General features: G+C 57.9%; 1 protein-coding gene across 1 annotated transcript; it reads right to left on the reverse strand.

The window, feature by feature from the left end:
- Positions 1-576: 576 nt before the first annotated feature.
- TAGLN2 (transgelin 2) lies at positions 577-15,845 on the reverse strand. The gene is made up of 5 exons (XM_074939025.1): positions 15,718-15,845; positions 3,616-3,808; positions 3,043-3,217; positions 2,281-2,383; positions 577-1,734 (listed from the first exon to the last, which is right to left on the reverse strand). Exons 2-5 carry the CDS (start codon positions 3,790-3,792, stop codon positions 1,593-1,595), a joined length of 597 nt encoding a protein of 198 aa, XP_074795126.1. The 5' UTR covers positions 3,793-3,808; positions 15,718-15,845; the 3' UTR covers positions 577-1,592.
- Between the last annotated feature and the right edge of the window lie 480 nt (positions 15,846-16,325).

Raw genomic sequence — 16,325 nt, forward strand, 5'->3', positions numbered from 1 at the left:
GTAATTACCTCCATCTCCCCCTTTTGCCCCTTTCATCCTCTTAGAGATCACAGGCCATGGCACAGCCAAGGCAGAGTGCCCCTCCCACCCTACCCACTCAGTCCAGCTGCTTGAAGGCACAGGCTGTTCTGCATGGACATGCCTGATCCTTTGTGGATTGCCCCTCAATACAGGAACGGAGGCCCAGCTGGGGTAAGGGCCTAATGCCAGCAGGCTGCTCCCACCAGTGAAAGTCTGGCCTCACTCCCTTTCAGGGGGCCTCTTGTGTCCTAGACAGAGGAAGTTGGGCCAATAGGAGCAGCCAGCTGGTCTCCACCAACTCATGCTCCCTCCAGCACAGAAGGACCCAAGCCTGAGCAGAGTCCTGGCACTAACCCTTCCTGTGCTCCCCTTTCCCGCAGGCCGTGCAGAGGTGGCCATTCGCTTGCACTGTCATTTCACTCTTTGCTGCCCCAACAGTGTCGGAGAATTGCCAGCTAAGCCAATCCTGCATGAGCTGCTCAGACCCCAGTGCCACCCCTCCACCCCCACTCTGCTTTTTGCTAGGCTTCCCCATCACACACAAGGACTCAGGGGTATAAACAAGATTTGGGTGACCTTTATTCTGATTGGTGACCTCAGCGATACATTCCAGTCAGAGTGATCAGAGCACAGGTGACAGCTACAGCCTAGCTGCTGAGCTGGGCATGCAGCACTGCTGGACCAGCTAGGGTTAGGGTCAAGCCACAAGTCAGCCAGGAGCAATGGGGCCCCCTGGTGTTGGAGCTAGCCCCAGTGTCACAGATGCAATGCACTTCCTAGCTCCTCCACCCAGGAGAGCACAGCATACAGCTGCTCCTAACCCGGAGGGAGGACCTGGACCAGCTGGCTGACAATGCCCTGTTCCAAGCCCCAGGGGACCAGGGCAGGGTATTGCAGCCCTTTCTTCACAGCCCCAGCTGGGCAGCATTCTGCCTCCATCCCAGCTACGGGAGCCTGGGACATCAGGTTACATGTTTTGTTACTAGCAAAGGAGAGTTACTCGGAGACAATACAGACTGCTCTGCAGCACACACGTGGGATTAGAGACAAGACAGTTGCTAGCAGGTCTTACAGCTGAACAGGTGGACGGAGCCCTGCAAGGGAGATTTTTGGTCCTAAGACTATTGACAGATCAGCAAGAGCCACTGGCCTGGGTACCTGGAATGCAAGAAGTGGGTTTGCTGCTTCAGGCAGAGCCCCAAGCCCCAGGGAGGAGAGATCTGGCTAGCAGCCATAGCTTTGGCACTTTGCTTTGATGGCAGGGTGGGAGGGGGCAGCCTTGAGTGGTCCCAGTGTCAGTCTAGACAGTCATTTGGTCCATATGGAAATTTGTTTGGTCCCTACAGAACTAGGGTGTAAGACAGCTGGGGGGAGTTCATGGTGCTGGGATAGGGAGCTCTGAATACAGACTGTCAGGGCATGAGGCCCTGGCCCATTTCACTGTGGTGGTTTGTTGGGGGGTGTTCAAGGCACCACTCCCCAATTTTCTAGACTGTAGACGAATATATTAAACCCTGGGGGTGGGGTAGGGGGGAAGATGGTGGAGAGGGAGTGCTGCCATGCTGGGCTGATCAGAGGATCTGGCGTGGCATCCCATAGCCTGTCATGCCTGCTTGTGATGCACCCCGGTTGGTGCCCATCTGCAGCCCAATCACGTTCTGACCCTCCTTCAGCTTGTCTTTAGAGAAGTCGCGGCGGTTCTCCTGGGATTTCCTTGGGGTGAGGAGAACATGAGTCAGACCAGAGGGGTCATAGGGAGAACACCTGGGTGGCACCTAATGGCTAGGCAGCAGTGCATGCTGAAGAGGAGCAGCAACTCTGCCTTCGTTGTATTGGCTACACTATAGGGCCTTCCAGGACAGTCAGGCTGTATGAGCCAATGCCCTGTTCCTCTGTAGAGGGACTGAGACCCAAATCACTTTGCTTCCATGTAGCCAAGTCCCCAAGCCAGTCACAGACTGAGCCCCAGAGTCCCTCTTGCAGGCTGGGAGAGAGGGGGCACCAGAACACTGGCAGGTGCTTGCATCACTTCTAGCCCTCCTGCTGGAAGAGGTGGCTCCTGCACAGCAAGGCTGCCCAGCTCTACTCCCTGCCTGGAGAGTGGAATCTACTTCCAGTGGCTCCAAGGTCAGCTAGAGACAGGGAGCCCCAAACCTTACTGCACCCAGGGCTGGGCCACACCTGCTTGGCCTGACACCCCCCCACCCTGTTCTGAGAGTAACAGAAAACCAGCCCCTCAGAAGTTTAAGAGCCACTTACTTGGGGAACCAGTTGGGATCTCCAACGAACAACCCATCTTGCTTCGTGACAGCCAAGCCCCCCAGGTTCATCAGGGTCCTCTGCACACAGGCCATGTTCTTTCCTGGCAGGGCAGAGAGCCCATGAGTGACATGCTGTGGTTTGACCTAGGTGCATTCAGCACAGAGCCCAGCCTCTGCAGCAAGCCCAGGCAGCACTTGGATGGGGTCAGTTACCCAACCCTACCTGCCAGTGGGGCCTGCTGCTCATCTAAGTTCACCCCCAAGCTCTCTGGGGCATGTACAGAGCCCTGGCTAGGGTTCAGGATAAGCAGCCATTCCAGAGAATGGTGACAATACCATCCCCAGACAGATTCTCCTGGGTCCAAGCACAGCCTTTGGATGTGCCAGAAGCATCTGCTGACCCAGCAGGTGTGGAGCCTGCTGGGAAAGGGTCAAATGGGCTCTGCTAACTCAAGGAGGCAGGAGACCCAATGCCACCCAGATACAAGGGAGGCAGGAGAAGATATAGGGTATGGGCTGAGTCACCCTGAGGAGGATCCCCAGGACAAGCAGAGCCTGGGGAGGCAGCTTTCTGCTGATGAAGCCAGACCCCATGAAGGGGAAGAGTTTGGATTTCTGCACAGCACGAGGGCTGGATCTAGGGCAGGCTGCTCATGTGGAGCTTCCAACTCAGGGGTTCCCTGCTCATCCCCATGCTAGGGGTTAAGCCTCCCACATAAGCCAGGGCAGTTATGTGCCAGGCCACCCTCACTCTCCCTACCTTCCCAGAGGTCCACAGTCTGGAAGATGTCAGTGGGTGCAATGCCATACTGCTCAGCAGCCCGCAGGAACTGGGAGATCTGTTCCATTTGCTTGAAGGCCTTGTTTGAAGGCTCTGTGTTGGCGACCGGCCCCTGGCCCTTTGGGTAGAGGCTGTTGATGAGTTTGCCGAGCACCTGGGCAGGAAGGACAAGGACTCAGCCAGTGTGCTGGGCAGGTCTCTGTAGCAGTCTCCACAGCACCCTGTATCTAGGGACAGGACCATCTGTGGGGGTTACTTCAGGGCAGAGTCCACCCTTGTTAGCTCAGCACAGCCAGCGTGTGCCCTGGTGTGCTCCAGCCCTGCTAGGGGAGGCTCAAGGTGCAGCAGGGAGGACCAGGTGCCCCTGGTCTATGGAGCTGTGCTGCCCCCGCACAGAGACCCTGGAGGCTGCTTGTATCTCACTGCCCCATCAAGGAGGGGGAATTGCCTGGGGCTCCAGCTCCCTGGAGGGGAATGGACGTCCCAGCTCATGCAAGAAAGCCCAAGCTGCTGGGGCACACAAGGAGATCCTTCTGCCCCAGCGATACTCACTGTGCCATCTTTCAGCCACTCCTGGAATTTCTCTTTCCCGGGCTCAGGTGGCTGGATGCTCCCACACTGTGCCAGGATCCACTGGGTGAGGATCTGCTCCAGCTCTGGGTCGTACTGCTTGTCGATCCTCTGCTGAACCTCCCAGCTGAGTCCGTAGGCTGGTCCCCTGTTTGCCATGGCAAAGATGCAGTGTCTGCAGGGCCAACACAGACAGGGCAGCTGAGTGAGGCACCCTCTGCAGTCTGAGCCATGACAGCAGCATCCATCAGCCAGACCCAAATGGCACCAAGGGCCCAGCCCCTTTGGCCACTGCTGGGCATCCCAGGGCAGAGTTGATCCTGGCTGGCTCTGGATTAGAGACTGCCCTGGGAACATTCCCCCCCTGCTCTGAGTTTGGGGGGGGGGCTTTACTACAGTGGGGCACCCCTGCCAAAGGCCAGGGACAGAGACCTCCCCTGCCTGCAGGAGGCAGCTGTTCTGTAGTCCCAAAGCTAGGAGGCCTCACCAGAGCAGGAGCAGCATGTGCTGGGGATGGTCACAGTCACAGGGGAGGGAGGGCGCAGCACCCTCCCTGCAAGCCAACTGGAAAGCCCTGTCCACTCCCCATGTGGACACATGCTCTAGGCCCATTTCCTGGTGGGGAGGGGAGCCCTGGGCCTGCGCTCCCAGTGCTGGGCATCTCCCATCCAGCTCAAGACTTCAAGCCAGCCGGGAGATCCTGGACTCAGCTGCTTGAGCTCTTGAGATCCTAGTCTCCAGCACAGCATCCTGCATGCACCCCCACACACTGTTCTCTCCAGGAGGAGCGCACAGCAGCGCTCCTCCCTCTACTGCAGCTCCGAGCCCCAGCTGGGGCAGAGCCCCAAGGTAAGTGCTGGCCTATATGAAGTTGTGCTGATGCCAGGCTGTGTCCCCATTGCCCAGGGTCTGCAAGGGGCAGACCCCTTGACAGGACTGGCCCCTTCTAGAGTTGCCTTCTAGACAGAGGGAGCCCCCTTCCTCCCCTGGCTGGGAGCAGATAGCAGTAAGAGCTGGGACCAACCCACCCATGGCCAATCCTGCATCTAGGCAGAGTGGGGGCTGTCTGAGCCTGCAGAGGGAAGCTCAGCACTCAGGTTCCACCTGCAGACCAATCACTACACCCAGAGAAACACTCCATGGAGCCACCCACCCTTCACTCTGCCCACACAGGACCCCCAGCCTGAAGGACTGCCTTTGCTGGGCCCCATCACAGCACTGCAGTGGGTCACTGAGCACCCCCCCCCCGCAGTGCCAGGGCTGCCCAGAGGATTCAGGGGGCTGGGGGGTCTTCGGTGGCAGGGGTCCTTCCGCTCCGGGTCTTCAGGGCACTTCGCCAAAGACATGGAGCAGAAGGACCCCTGCCGCCAAAGACCAGGAGCAGAAGCAGTGGTGGCGAGTCCTTCACTCCAGCCATGTTTGGTGGCACTGAAGGACCCGCTGCCAAAAACTCTTTGGGGGCCCCTGAAAACTCTTGTGGGGGCCCAGGGCAAAATGCCACACTTGCAGCCCCCCCCCCCCCCAACAGCCCTGCCCAGTGCCCATCACCAGCCCAACAAGCCCCTACTGCAGAGCGAGTCTCTCCAAAGATACTCCCAGCAGCCAACTCCCCACAGCATGGGACACACCAGGCAGCATTTCCCAGCCCCAGGGAGGCCCCACCCTTGAGCTGACTGGAGACTTTCTGCTTTCTGGCAAGGTGCAGGGCAGAAGGATGGTGCTCCTGTAACTCAGTAGAGCCCCTCCCCCAGCCCAGGGCTGCCTTTTCAGAAGGCCCTTACCCCAGGGGAAGGAAGCTTTGCTGGAATTTCCTTTGCTTTAGAGCGATTGTCAGACCTTGCCTACTGTGTGGCAGGGATGGGCTCCAGATACAGCTCCCCGCTCTCCCCCCCCCCCCCCCCCCCCAGTTCCTGCTTCTGCTATTCCAAGACTGGATCCCTTCAACTTTTGGGGCACTTTAGGGTCAGCACTGATCAGGGGCACCTCTGCACTGGGCCCAGCAGAGCATCATTCAGATTCAGCCCCTCCCTCCACCCACCCAAAAACACGCCTCCTGGGCCAAAGCCCACTCCGCAAGGTCAGGGCAGGAGACGAGACGAAAACATGGTGGGTCAGGATTGTAAAAGAAGTGGCTGCTGCCTTGGCTGCAGCCCGGACCAAGGTCTCTCCAGACGGTGGGAAAGTGCCTGTCTGAGAGCCCGTCTCTCCCACCCACCCTATACACTGGGTGCTGTATCAGGAAAGTCAACAGCCCTGCTGGCCAGGCACATTCCAGCCCTAATCTCTGGAATGCAGCTCTGTGCTGGGACCAAGCAGGACATGCCAGAGCCTCAGCCCAGCCCCAAGCTGCCTGAGGAGCCCAGCAGCTGTTCTGCAGGGGAGCTGCCCAGCCCCACAGGCTGCTACATGGAGCCTTAGGGGGAAACTAGGGCTCCAGGACAGATGCAGCCAGGCCAGCCCTTGGCTGGCTCTTCAGCTCACACCCCATGTAAGGGGATAGGTGCCATGCCCCTCGCCAGGATGGTCATCTCAATCCCACTTGTTCTGCTCCCCCTGCCCAGGCCAGCTGGTGGCAGGCTGGGGTCTCAGATGGGACCAGGCTTTCCAGGAAGAAGAGGGATGAAGGAGCTGCAACTCTGATACAATGCACCCCATTGCTCCACCTCCCACCACCGCTGACTCATGCACCTCTGGGTGAGGCCTAGGCTGGAGTTCTCAGCCAGGAGACCTCATCACCTCTGTAAGGGCTGCCAGCGTCACCACCACTTGCAGCATGGGAATGTTGCTTGGCAAGGCAGTGACAGGCGCTGGAGAGCGCGAGACTGCACAGGGTGCCATACAACACTGCTGCACTCAGCCAAGGGCTCTCCTGGCTGGGAGAGACTTGGGATTCCTGCCTCACAACGTGGGAGCAAAAGAAGCTGCAAGCTCTGCCCCAGATGCAGGCTGCACATGGAGCAGCTGCTGGTCTGGGTCCTGTGTTGAAGACATCTGCAGCACATGGGCAAGATGGAGGCAAAGGGGGCCATGCCCAGGAGCTGCAGAGAAGGCTGGACTGTAGGGAGGGCAGCTGGCAGTGCTGGGCCAGAGGAGCTCTGACCAGTGCTGCTGTGGCAGGCCCCTGCAGGGCTTGTGAACATGGGCAGTTCTGCTGTGGCTCCTGGAGGGAGCAAGCAGCAGCATTTGATGTGCCAAGCCTGGGTACCCATCCATGCCTGCAGGACAGTTCTAGCAGAGTCATGGGGAGAGAGAGGGCACGCAGGCACCAGCAAGGCCTGTCCTTGCAGGGACTTTTGGCCCATGCTGGACACAGTGGGCAGGACGACAGCCACCACCCTCTAGACTAACCGGGAACTGCCTCCGGCTGGGATCTGAACAGACAAGCCCCAATAAATGATCCTGCAGGCCAGCCAGCCCCAAGGCAGGCCTGAGCCAACAGCCCCCACCATGATGCTGCACCAGCACTTCCTGGACAGCAACTTATCACCATTGCAGGGAACTTCCTACCCAAGCAACCCCTACCCCCACCCCCAACCAGTGTCCATGGCAACCCCACTCACAGGCACCACCCCTAGGAGCAGGAAGTGGTATGGGGGTGTATTTCAGCTCCTGCAGCCATTCTGAAGGGAGAGGCTCCAAGGGAAGGCTGGGAAGGAAATAATCAGCATTTGCTGGTCCCTACTCTGGTGCCAGATGGGAGTGAGACCTTTCCAGAGATTCCCCTTATTTATAGAGCCCCAATCCTCCCTGACCGCACCTCTTCCCCCAGCAGCTCAGTCAGGGGGAGCTCCATCCTGACCCTCAGCTGGTCAAACAAGGGGGCAGCACAACCCAGATGCACATAGGCACCCAGCAGGCTAGCTCCCCACCCCACCCATCACTATGGAGCTGACCTTGCAAGAGTCCAGTGGACCCAGCACCCCACCCCTCCCATGAAATGTTTACCAGGGTTGTGAAATGGCCTCTGGGGCCCAGAGGCAAGCAGGGGAGGGGAGGGGTGGGGTGATTCATTCCCATTCAGGGACAATTGCTATTGAGCAACTTTTGGCGATTTAATCATGTCTGGAGATTGTTAGTAGTTTGGCTCCCTCCAGATCCCTCAATGTCACTGAGACCTAGCCCATGCTGGATGTTCAGGGCATGCATGGCTCTGGCAGCTGAGAGGAAGGGGCAAGGATGCCACAAGCCAGGGACGCTGCAGCTCTAGGCACTGTTCCTGTGGCAGGAAGCAGGCCCTCCCCCACCCAGTGTGGTGCCAATATGGCAAGGGAGGGGTAAGAGGGGAGAGCTCTTCTAGACACAATGGCACATGAACCCATCCAGGCAGGGGCTCCCACCCCAAAAGGCTGGGACCCAGGGGCTGAGCCAGATGGGAATGTGGTTCCCAGGCACACACAGGAGGGAGGGGCGCTATTCCAGAGCTGGAAGGCTAGGCACTCTACCCCACCCAGGCTGCAGATGCCTGGGGAAGAGGCCTGAGCCAGTAGCCTGAGCCTTTGCTAAAGTGGCCTGAAATGCTCTTTCCAGAGGTACTTGAGCATTCGGGGTGGGGGTGAGGGGAGGAGCTGGTTACCACAGATCCCACCAGGCCTGGGGCTGTTGGGTTGCACTACAGCTCCCCTGAGAGCTCACCCAGCTTGCTGGGCACAGGGGAAGGTTTGAGCCATCCCCAAAGCTTGTCCGAGAAAGAACTGCAGTACGAACCTGCCATCCTGCTGGCTCTTTTCCCCCAGCAGCGGCCTTACCAACCCTCCTCATCGATGGCCCCTGCCTGCCTGTCCTCAGCAGTCCCCAAAATCCCAGCCACAGCCACTGCTCACCCCTGCACCAGTGGCTGCCCTCCACAAGCACTGAGCCAGTGTTACTGAGGTAGAGACCATCTGTCCCCAGCAAGGTGCCTGCATGGCTGACAGGTTGGAGTGAGGCTGGGGGAGGGGAAGATCCAGCTCAGCAGCTGTGGAATTGCTGCTCTGGGTCTGCACGCCACCTCTGCAAAGCGGGCAGGTCTGAGGCAGGAGAGCCAGTCTGAGGGGGTGCAGACACACCCAGCTAGGACCCAGTCACACAAAGGAGCCAGCCCTGAGGGCTCCAGCCCCTCCCAGCCACATGCCAACTCCCAGCCCTCTGTGCTGCAGGCAGCTCCTTCCAGTTCAGCGTAGCTGGCCAGAACCACCCAGGCGGTGGGAAACAGAGACGGGGGCAAGTCCTGTCTCAGCATGTTCCAGAAGCTCCTCAGGTTGCACTGCGGCAGGTGGGTTGTCCCCCTCCCCCCTCACCCCCCCATGCAGGGAGCCCAGCTCTCTAGGCAGGTCTCCCAGCCAGCAGCACTCAAGACAAGGAGTGGGCTAGCTCACCCCTGGATCCCAGCCTGTTCAGGGGGCAACAGCAGCCAGTCCACTCAGGATGGCCAGAGCCATGATCATCTTCCCAGGTCAGCCCTAGCCAGGCTCCAGGCAGTCACTGCTACTGGGGGGAAAGGTGCTGCATGGGTTCAACTACAACCTGGTGTTCACTACACTCCTCTGTGGCACACAGTCCAGGAGTGCAAGCGTACAGCTCCCGTGGGGGTGGGGAAAGAGACCTGGGGCAGCGCTGCTAGGAGGCGACTCCCTGCCATTGCCAAGGCTGGGAACAGATACCTTCCCTACCAGATCAGCTCTGCAGAGAGCATCTCACACCCACACTTGCACCATGCAGGTTAGACAGTGTTTCTGGGAAGCCAGCACCTCTTTGGCACTTATACAGATCTAGCTCCTTTCACGCACATGCTTGCTGAACCATGAAGGGGCCAGTTAACGGGAGGCCAGATGCTGCCTGACTCACTGCTCATCGTTGACTCACTGAGCTGGGTTTAACTTCTGCACCCCCCGCCCCCCATTAGTTTCACATTCTCAAGCTCAGGACAGTCCAGGGCATGTGGGAACTCTGCCCAGTCCAGCCCCTAGATGGATGCTTTGAGTAGAAATGGGCTCAGAAGGCAGGGTTTGGTTTCCCTACAGTATGGGTTAGGTCTGTTTGGTGCATGCCAGGCCAGCACTTGGTCATAAACTGGACCTGAGCCAGGAGAGGAGCTGGTGTCACCAATTCTCCAGTTCATCCTGCCAGGTGTTGAGAGCTGACGGCACAACACAGCTTTGTCCCAGCATGTCAGGGAAGAAGAAAACTTACATCATCTCATTTCCCAGAACAGTTGCTACCTGTGAGCCATCACAGCCATGTGAGCACGCCCACCCGTCTACTATAGATGGGCTTAGAGCAGGGCTGCCTCAGCCAAGTGCATGGTCATATCTAGGACCAGAGGATATAGTGTCCTTGCAGGCTGGGCAGCTGGCTGGCAAGCAGTGAGCAGGGACTTGGTTATTCACCATGCTCCCTTCCTGACCATGTACTCCCAAGGTGTACATGGGACATAATGACCCTCCTGTCTGTAAGCAGGATGAAAGGGGGCACTACCTCTGTACATGACCTACACCCCCTACCTGCTCCTGCACCCCAACCCCCTCCCACACCCAAACTCCCTCCCTTGGCAAGTATAATTCTTAATTAACCAGAATTTTTGACTAACCAGCACCCCTCATTCCCCCCCCATATGCCAGATAAAGCTTTTATTGTATTTAGCTTCACAAAGTGCTCAGACACCTACACAGAGGCAATATCCTGTACCCAAAGATCTAACCAGCCAGATGAGCAACATCAGACAATGACTTGAAACTAAAATCAGCAAAGTGCTAACAAAGCAACAGCAGATTAAGTGAAGGTAATTAGCCACTAAGTAGATTGGCAAGGGATGTGGGGATTCTGCATCACATGGAGATTTTACATTCAGCTCAGCTGGCAGTCTGGGCTGGGAGGCTCTGGCCTGTGCTAAGCAGTCATTCAGAGTGGATGATCACAACAGTCTCTTCTGGTCTTGAAATCTAGGAGAACGTTGCTTTAATTGTGTCCCAGCAGGATCTTGTTGTCTGGAGAGCATCAGGCTACGCTGGCCCATTGTTCTCTCGCAGTCTGGACATGGGCAGCAAATGGGACACACTGAACAATGGGACAGGGCCAGCTGCTGCCAAGTCAGCATGCTATGCCACACCCTTCACTGGGAAATGGGCGGAGGAGACAGCACCTGTCCCATCCAGGCAGTAAGTGAGCAGCCACTGCTAGAACCCACAAGCTGGCTGGAGATTTGTTTCCATCATTTACATTCTCTGGGTACAGACATTCCCTCACTCACTTATTTGTGCTTCCACCTGCCCCCAAGTGGGACCTGCAGGCACTTTGAGAAGCTGATTGAAGAGGGCTGTCCCCAGAGCCCCCACCCCCATGCCAAACCTTGGATCAGTCCTTGGCAGACAGGGGGGGGTGGCCAAAGAGTTTATCCCACTTCCACTGCAGCTCACCAGCAGGACTGCAGCTTTGATGTTGCTCTAACTCTGCAAGTGGGGCACAGCCTGCACCGGGCCTCAGACAGCAGCAAGAGGGCTGAGGGTGGGAGAGCACCCCACTTCCCACAAGATTAGTGGGACAGACTCTGGTGCTGAGCCAGAGGCCCCTGGCAAGGGTTCTCCGAGAGGACAGGCCACAGAAAAGGCATGAAGGGGGATTGGAATGGCCCCTGCCTAGGTCAGTGGCCCTATCTGGGAAGCTACAGAATAGGTAGCTGAGCTTCTGGAGCATGGTTGCAGAGAGGGCATCCGTCAGGCCCAGCCTGAAGTAGCTGTGAAAAGCAGCTCCCCAGGAGCATTAGCAGCACTGGGCTCCAGGCCAAGGAATTGGTGGAGACAGGGCTGATTTCCTGCCACAGACAGCATCTGCAGGAGACATGAGCACGGTGTGTGTGTGTGTGTGTGTGTGTGTGTGTGTGTGTGTGTGTGTGTGTGTGTGTGTGTGTGTGTGTGTGTGTGTGTGTGTGTGTGTGTGTGTGTGTGTGTGTGTGTGTGTGTGTGTGTGTGTGTGTGTGTGTGTGTGTGTGTGTGTGTGTGTGTGTGTGTCAAGAGCCTGGGGGTGGATGCTACTGAGCGGAAACACAGCCAGGTGGCCAGGAAGCGATAAGCCCTCAGGGGAACTGAGCCCCCCCACACATCTGAGCAGGGAGGGCAAGTTGCTGCTGCTGAAATCCCCACAGACAGGAAGCCCCCTGGAAGTGTGGGTGGGTCCCCTGGGGATGTTGCCATGGGGACAGAACACAAGCCAGCCAGAGACCCAAAGGCATCAGAAGAGCAGGGTCCCTACTATACTAGGGTCCCAGGAGGGCAGCATGTTCATGTGGGCACACCAGAGCACAGGGCTCCATGAGGCATGTGTCTGGGCAGACACCCCACATGAAGGGCTCTGGCTAAGAGCTGCCAAGGAGTGGAGCGAGCCAGCAAGAAGGTACAAGCCCCATGCTGGGCCCTTGGGCAGACAGCCTGGCTGCTGAGCCACCCCCTCCTCCCCAGGTGTTGGGACCGGCTCTGTTTTGGCCTGTGTCACCCCCCACCCTCAAGAGTCCAGGGGGAGGAGCTAGGGTTACCACCTGGCTGGTGCAGGACCAGCCTGGCCGGTTTTGCCAGAAAAATAATTTAAAAAAAAGCAGCAGATTAAATTAAGTGTGGGTCTGAAACAACGGGGAGTTCTTGTGGCACCTTAGAGACTAAAATTGAAATTGCAGCCACCCCTCCTGTCTGCCAAGGACTAAGAAATTGATGTTATCTTATAGTATCGAGAGAGAACACTTATAGGTAAGTGGCTGTTGAAGGGAGGGGGTTGCAGAGTTGCCTTGCGGTTGGGGGTGCAGCCACCTTACTTGGGGGGGGTGATATTTTTGCATTTCAAAGGTAGTAACCCTAAGAGGCGCCAACAGAGCCTGCAGCTTCAGCTGTTGGGACTGCCAAGGTGTGGGGAGGCCATGACCCCCATGGGGGTCAGAAGGAAGGAAAGGCCCCACCCTACTCACCCCTCCTCCTGACACCCCCACATCCACTCACTTGCAGCCCATGTTCTTGAGGGCACTGACCCTGGCTCCAGCTGGAAGGAGGGGCTAGTGTGGGAGGCAGAAGGGCTTACTGGGGGGGGGGGGGGTGGAGAGTCTCTCTGACCCCCCCTCAGAACTGCAGATTCTCCCTGCTCAGAGCTGGGCCACCCAGGATTAGTACCTCCACCCAGGACAGTTCTGGGACCCTAGTCAGGGCAGGCCCCAGCCATTCCAACCTGCAGTTCCCAGAACTGAGCACCCTGGGGGCAGAGGAGGATTTGGTGAAATCAGGATGCACGAGCCAGATCAGCATCTCATGAAACTTTAGAAGGCACATTCCCTGCCCCCCCAACCCGCCTATCTCCACCATTCAGAGGCTGCAGAGAGGGGCTCATTACCGATGGGAATAAAAATGCCCGCTCTGCCTGCCCCTGGAGAGGTGCCAGCACGCAGCAGGTTGATTCACATGAACCGCAGCTGCTGTTTTATGGGGCAGTTTCACTTTATGGGGGCCCTCAATTCAGCTGTGAGCAGATTCCCATTAAACATTCCTGCCCAAGAGCACAGGCTGTTAATCTGCTGCCCCGGGACATGCTGCCACCCTCCCAAGTCCAGGCCTGCTGTACATCAACATTGAAGCTTGCCAAAGTGGGAGCTGGACAAGGCCTTTTCCCTGTGTTAGCCATGCTGAAGGCATGGCTGTTACATGTTCCTAGCCATCAGGCAGCCTGGGACAGGAGAGCCCAGCCTGCTCCCAAGAACCCATCTGGATTTGCTGCTGTCCCACAAGAGGTGCCGATAACGGGCCAAAGTGATGGATCTAACTCCCATTCATCCCAGTTACCTGCAATACCCTCTCCCTGCCCCCAGAGCCCTGCACAGAGTTCTGGAGAAGGACAAACGCAGGAGCCAGCAAACACTCCCCAGGCTAGGACCAGTCCAATTCCACAGGAACTTCATTGGCTCAGGAGGCCATTCCACAGGAGCGGTCTACACAGCACTGGAACCACTTCCACTGTGCCACCAGTTTCCACAGTATGCATCCGATGAAGTGAGCTGTAGCTCACGAAAGCTCATGCTCAAATAAATTGGTTAGTCTCTAAGGTGCCACAAGTCCTCCTTTTCTTTTTGCGAATACAGACTAACACGGCTGCTACTCTGAAAAATGTACCACTCCAGTGGCTGCTGTTATACTGGTAAAAAGCTACAGCTGCAGCCTGATCATACACGACCAGCCATGCCAGCAGGGGAGGCACCTCTAAACCAGCAGCGCAGCATCCACACTAGAGGACAGCTGACTTAGCTACTGCAGAGCCCCGCCCTAGCCAGAACAGCTACATTGACACAAACTGTCTGCTAGAGCTAGACCACTGGTTCTCAGCCTTTCCAGGCTACTGTCCTCTCCTTTCAGGAGTTTGATTTGTTTGCATACCGCAAGCTTCACCTCCTTTAAAAACTACTTGCTTACAAAACCAGACATCATAATAATACAAGTGCCACAGCCACACTATTACTGCAAAATTGCTGACCTCCTCATTTTTACCAGATTATAAAATAATTCAACTGGAATACAGTTATACTTCCATTTTAGTGCACAGTATAAGCAAGTCAGTGTCTGTATGAAATTTTAGTTTGCACAGACTTTGCTAGTGCTTTTCGTGTAGCCTGTTATAACACTAGGCAAATATCTAGATGAGTTGATGTACCCCCTGGAAGACCTCTGTGCGCCCTCAGGGGTACACGGAACCCTACTTGAGAACTACTGTGTTAGACCAGGCCTTCCTTGCCTTGCATCAGGGGCTGCCCCAGCTCCTGAATGAGGGATTTTCACACCACAGTCTGAGAAAAGCAACCTCGAGGCTATGGATGAAGTGCAGCCACTTCACACAGCACTGCCCAACAGCATGCTACTGGGTGGATGCCAGGCACTGCCACACCCTGACCAGCCACGGCAGGAGGGAAGGGACTTAGGAGCTGGAGAGCTCACCCATTATTTGCACTCTGGGTCAAAGCAGCATTAACCTGCTTGAGGGACCAGCTGTGGCTGTTCCAAGTGGCCAGTCCCTCAGGGGAGGGCAAAGGCTTCATACATCTCCACTGCTCACAGCCATTTTAGAAGCAGAGTCCTGGAAACCAACCAGCGTCCGGGGAATTGGGTCAGACCCAGAAGCACTGCTAGTTTTTCCTTTTCTGGAGAGAAAAGAGGGCCCAGGCTGGGAGACTGTTTTGAGCATGAAGTCGTCAGCCCCTCACTGGCCTTTGTAACCGCTGTGCTGCTTGCCAAGCTGGGGAGCGCAAGGCAGGGGGAGGAGAGCAGGCCTGAAGCCAGGAGCAGCAGCAGAAGGAGCCAGTTCGCAGAAGTTCCCCGATTTATAAGAAGTTTGTTGTAGCAACAGGCTGCTAGCTCCAGCCGGCGGCGGAGGGGTCATGATCCCCGATATGAGACAGCAGTTTCTGCCCTAGAGACCCAGACTTTCCCCACAGCGCCCGAGTGCCTTCGCCAGCGACCACGCCCGAGAGGGCGAAGCAGCTACCACACCTACCCAGCTCCCCTCTGGGGACCCACTGGTTCGCTCGCTCCAGCCATGGCAGATTTAACAGGCCAGGCCACAGCACCCTCTCCCCCAGGGCCTGCAAACAGCGGGTCCTGGGGCAGCCTTCGCCGGCAGCAGCACCGAGCAAAGCCACCGCCTTTAAGAACCCACCCACTGGACCGGCCGAGCTTAGGGTCCCCACCTCCGGCCCCAGCCGCACCAAGCCAGGGGTTCAGCCCCGGGGCTGGCTGCTGTTCTGACACGTGGGAAGCCTGCGCCGGGGCCCAGGCCGTGACCGCTCAATCAGCCCGCGGGCCCGCAGCGTAACGCCCGCTGCACACGGGTGGCAGGCAGCGCACCTGGCCCCGCTGCGCGGCCCGGCACCGGGAACAGCCCCGCACCCCGGGACGAGACTTCGGGAACTCCCCAGTTCCTGAGCCAGCGCAACCGCGGGGAGCTGCCAGGAGCGCAGCACCTACACCAGCCCCCGGCCCTAAGGGGCCCCGCGCTCGCCCCCAAGCGTGAGACAAGTTCGGGTCCCCCCGCCGCGCCCAGCCCGGGGCCCGCAGCTAGGGGCTCCCCACCCAGCCCCAGCGCGGCTCTGACCTGCTGGCGGCAGCCTGGAGCTAGAGCGATGGGATGGGGCCGCACCCAGCCCGCGCGGCTATTTGAGGGCTGATGTCAGCGTCCTGGGAGAGGGGCGGTGCCGGGGGAAGGGACTTAAAGGGCCAGGAGGGCCCGGCCCCGCCTCGCACTGAGGGGGGTGCGGTGGTGTCAGGCGTTCTCCAGGGCTGGAGCCGCCTGGGTTCTGCCGGGCCCCAGGGGAGAGCTACCCGCTTTGAACCTGCCTTTAGCTCCCCTAGCCTGGGTCGAGCCCAGCCGCCCTCACCCCTGCGGCACCTTCAGGGGAGCAGGGCGTTGAGTTCAGGGAGGCCGCTTCCTCCTGCGTGTAGCGGGCAGCCCCCGTGTCTGGCTGATGGGAACCCCCCGGAGACCAGGCTGTAACTGTCAGTTCCTGACACACCCCTGAGAATATTGTAGCTTTCCACCGCCCGCAGGCAGGGGTCCGGCTACAATCCACAGACACAAAACTCTGGGAAGGCAGGATCAAGGTCTGGGCTCAGCCTTAACCTCCCCACTATTTCCATGCACTGAAAAAGCAAATGCAGAGAGGATTCTACCAACTCTCAACCTCCGTTCTGCCTCTCCCCATG

The sequence above is a fragment of the Natator depressus genome, chromosome 24, assembly GCF_965152275.1.
Source record: "Natator depressus isolate rNatDep1 chromosome 24, rNatDep2.hap1, whole genome shotgun sequence".
Lineage (NCBI taxonomy): Eukaryota > Metazoa > Chordata > Testudines > Cheloniidae > Natator > Natator depressus.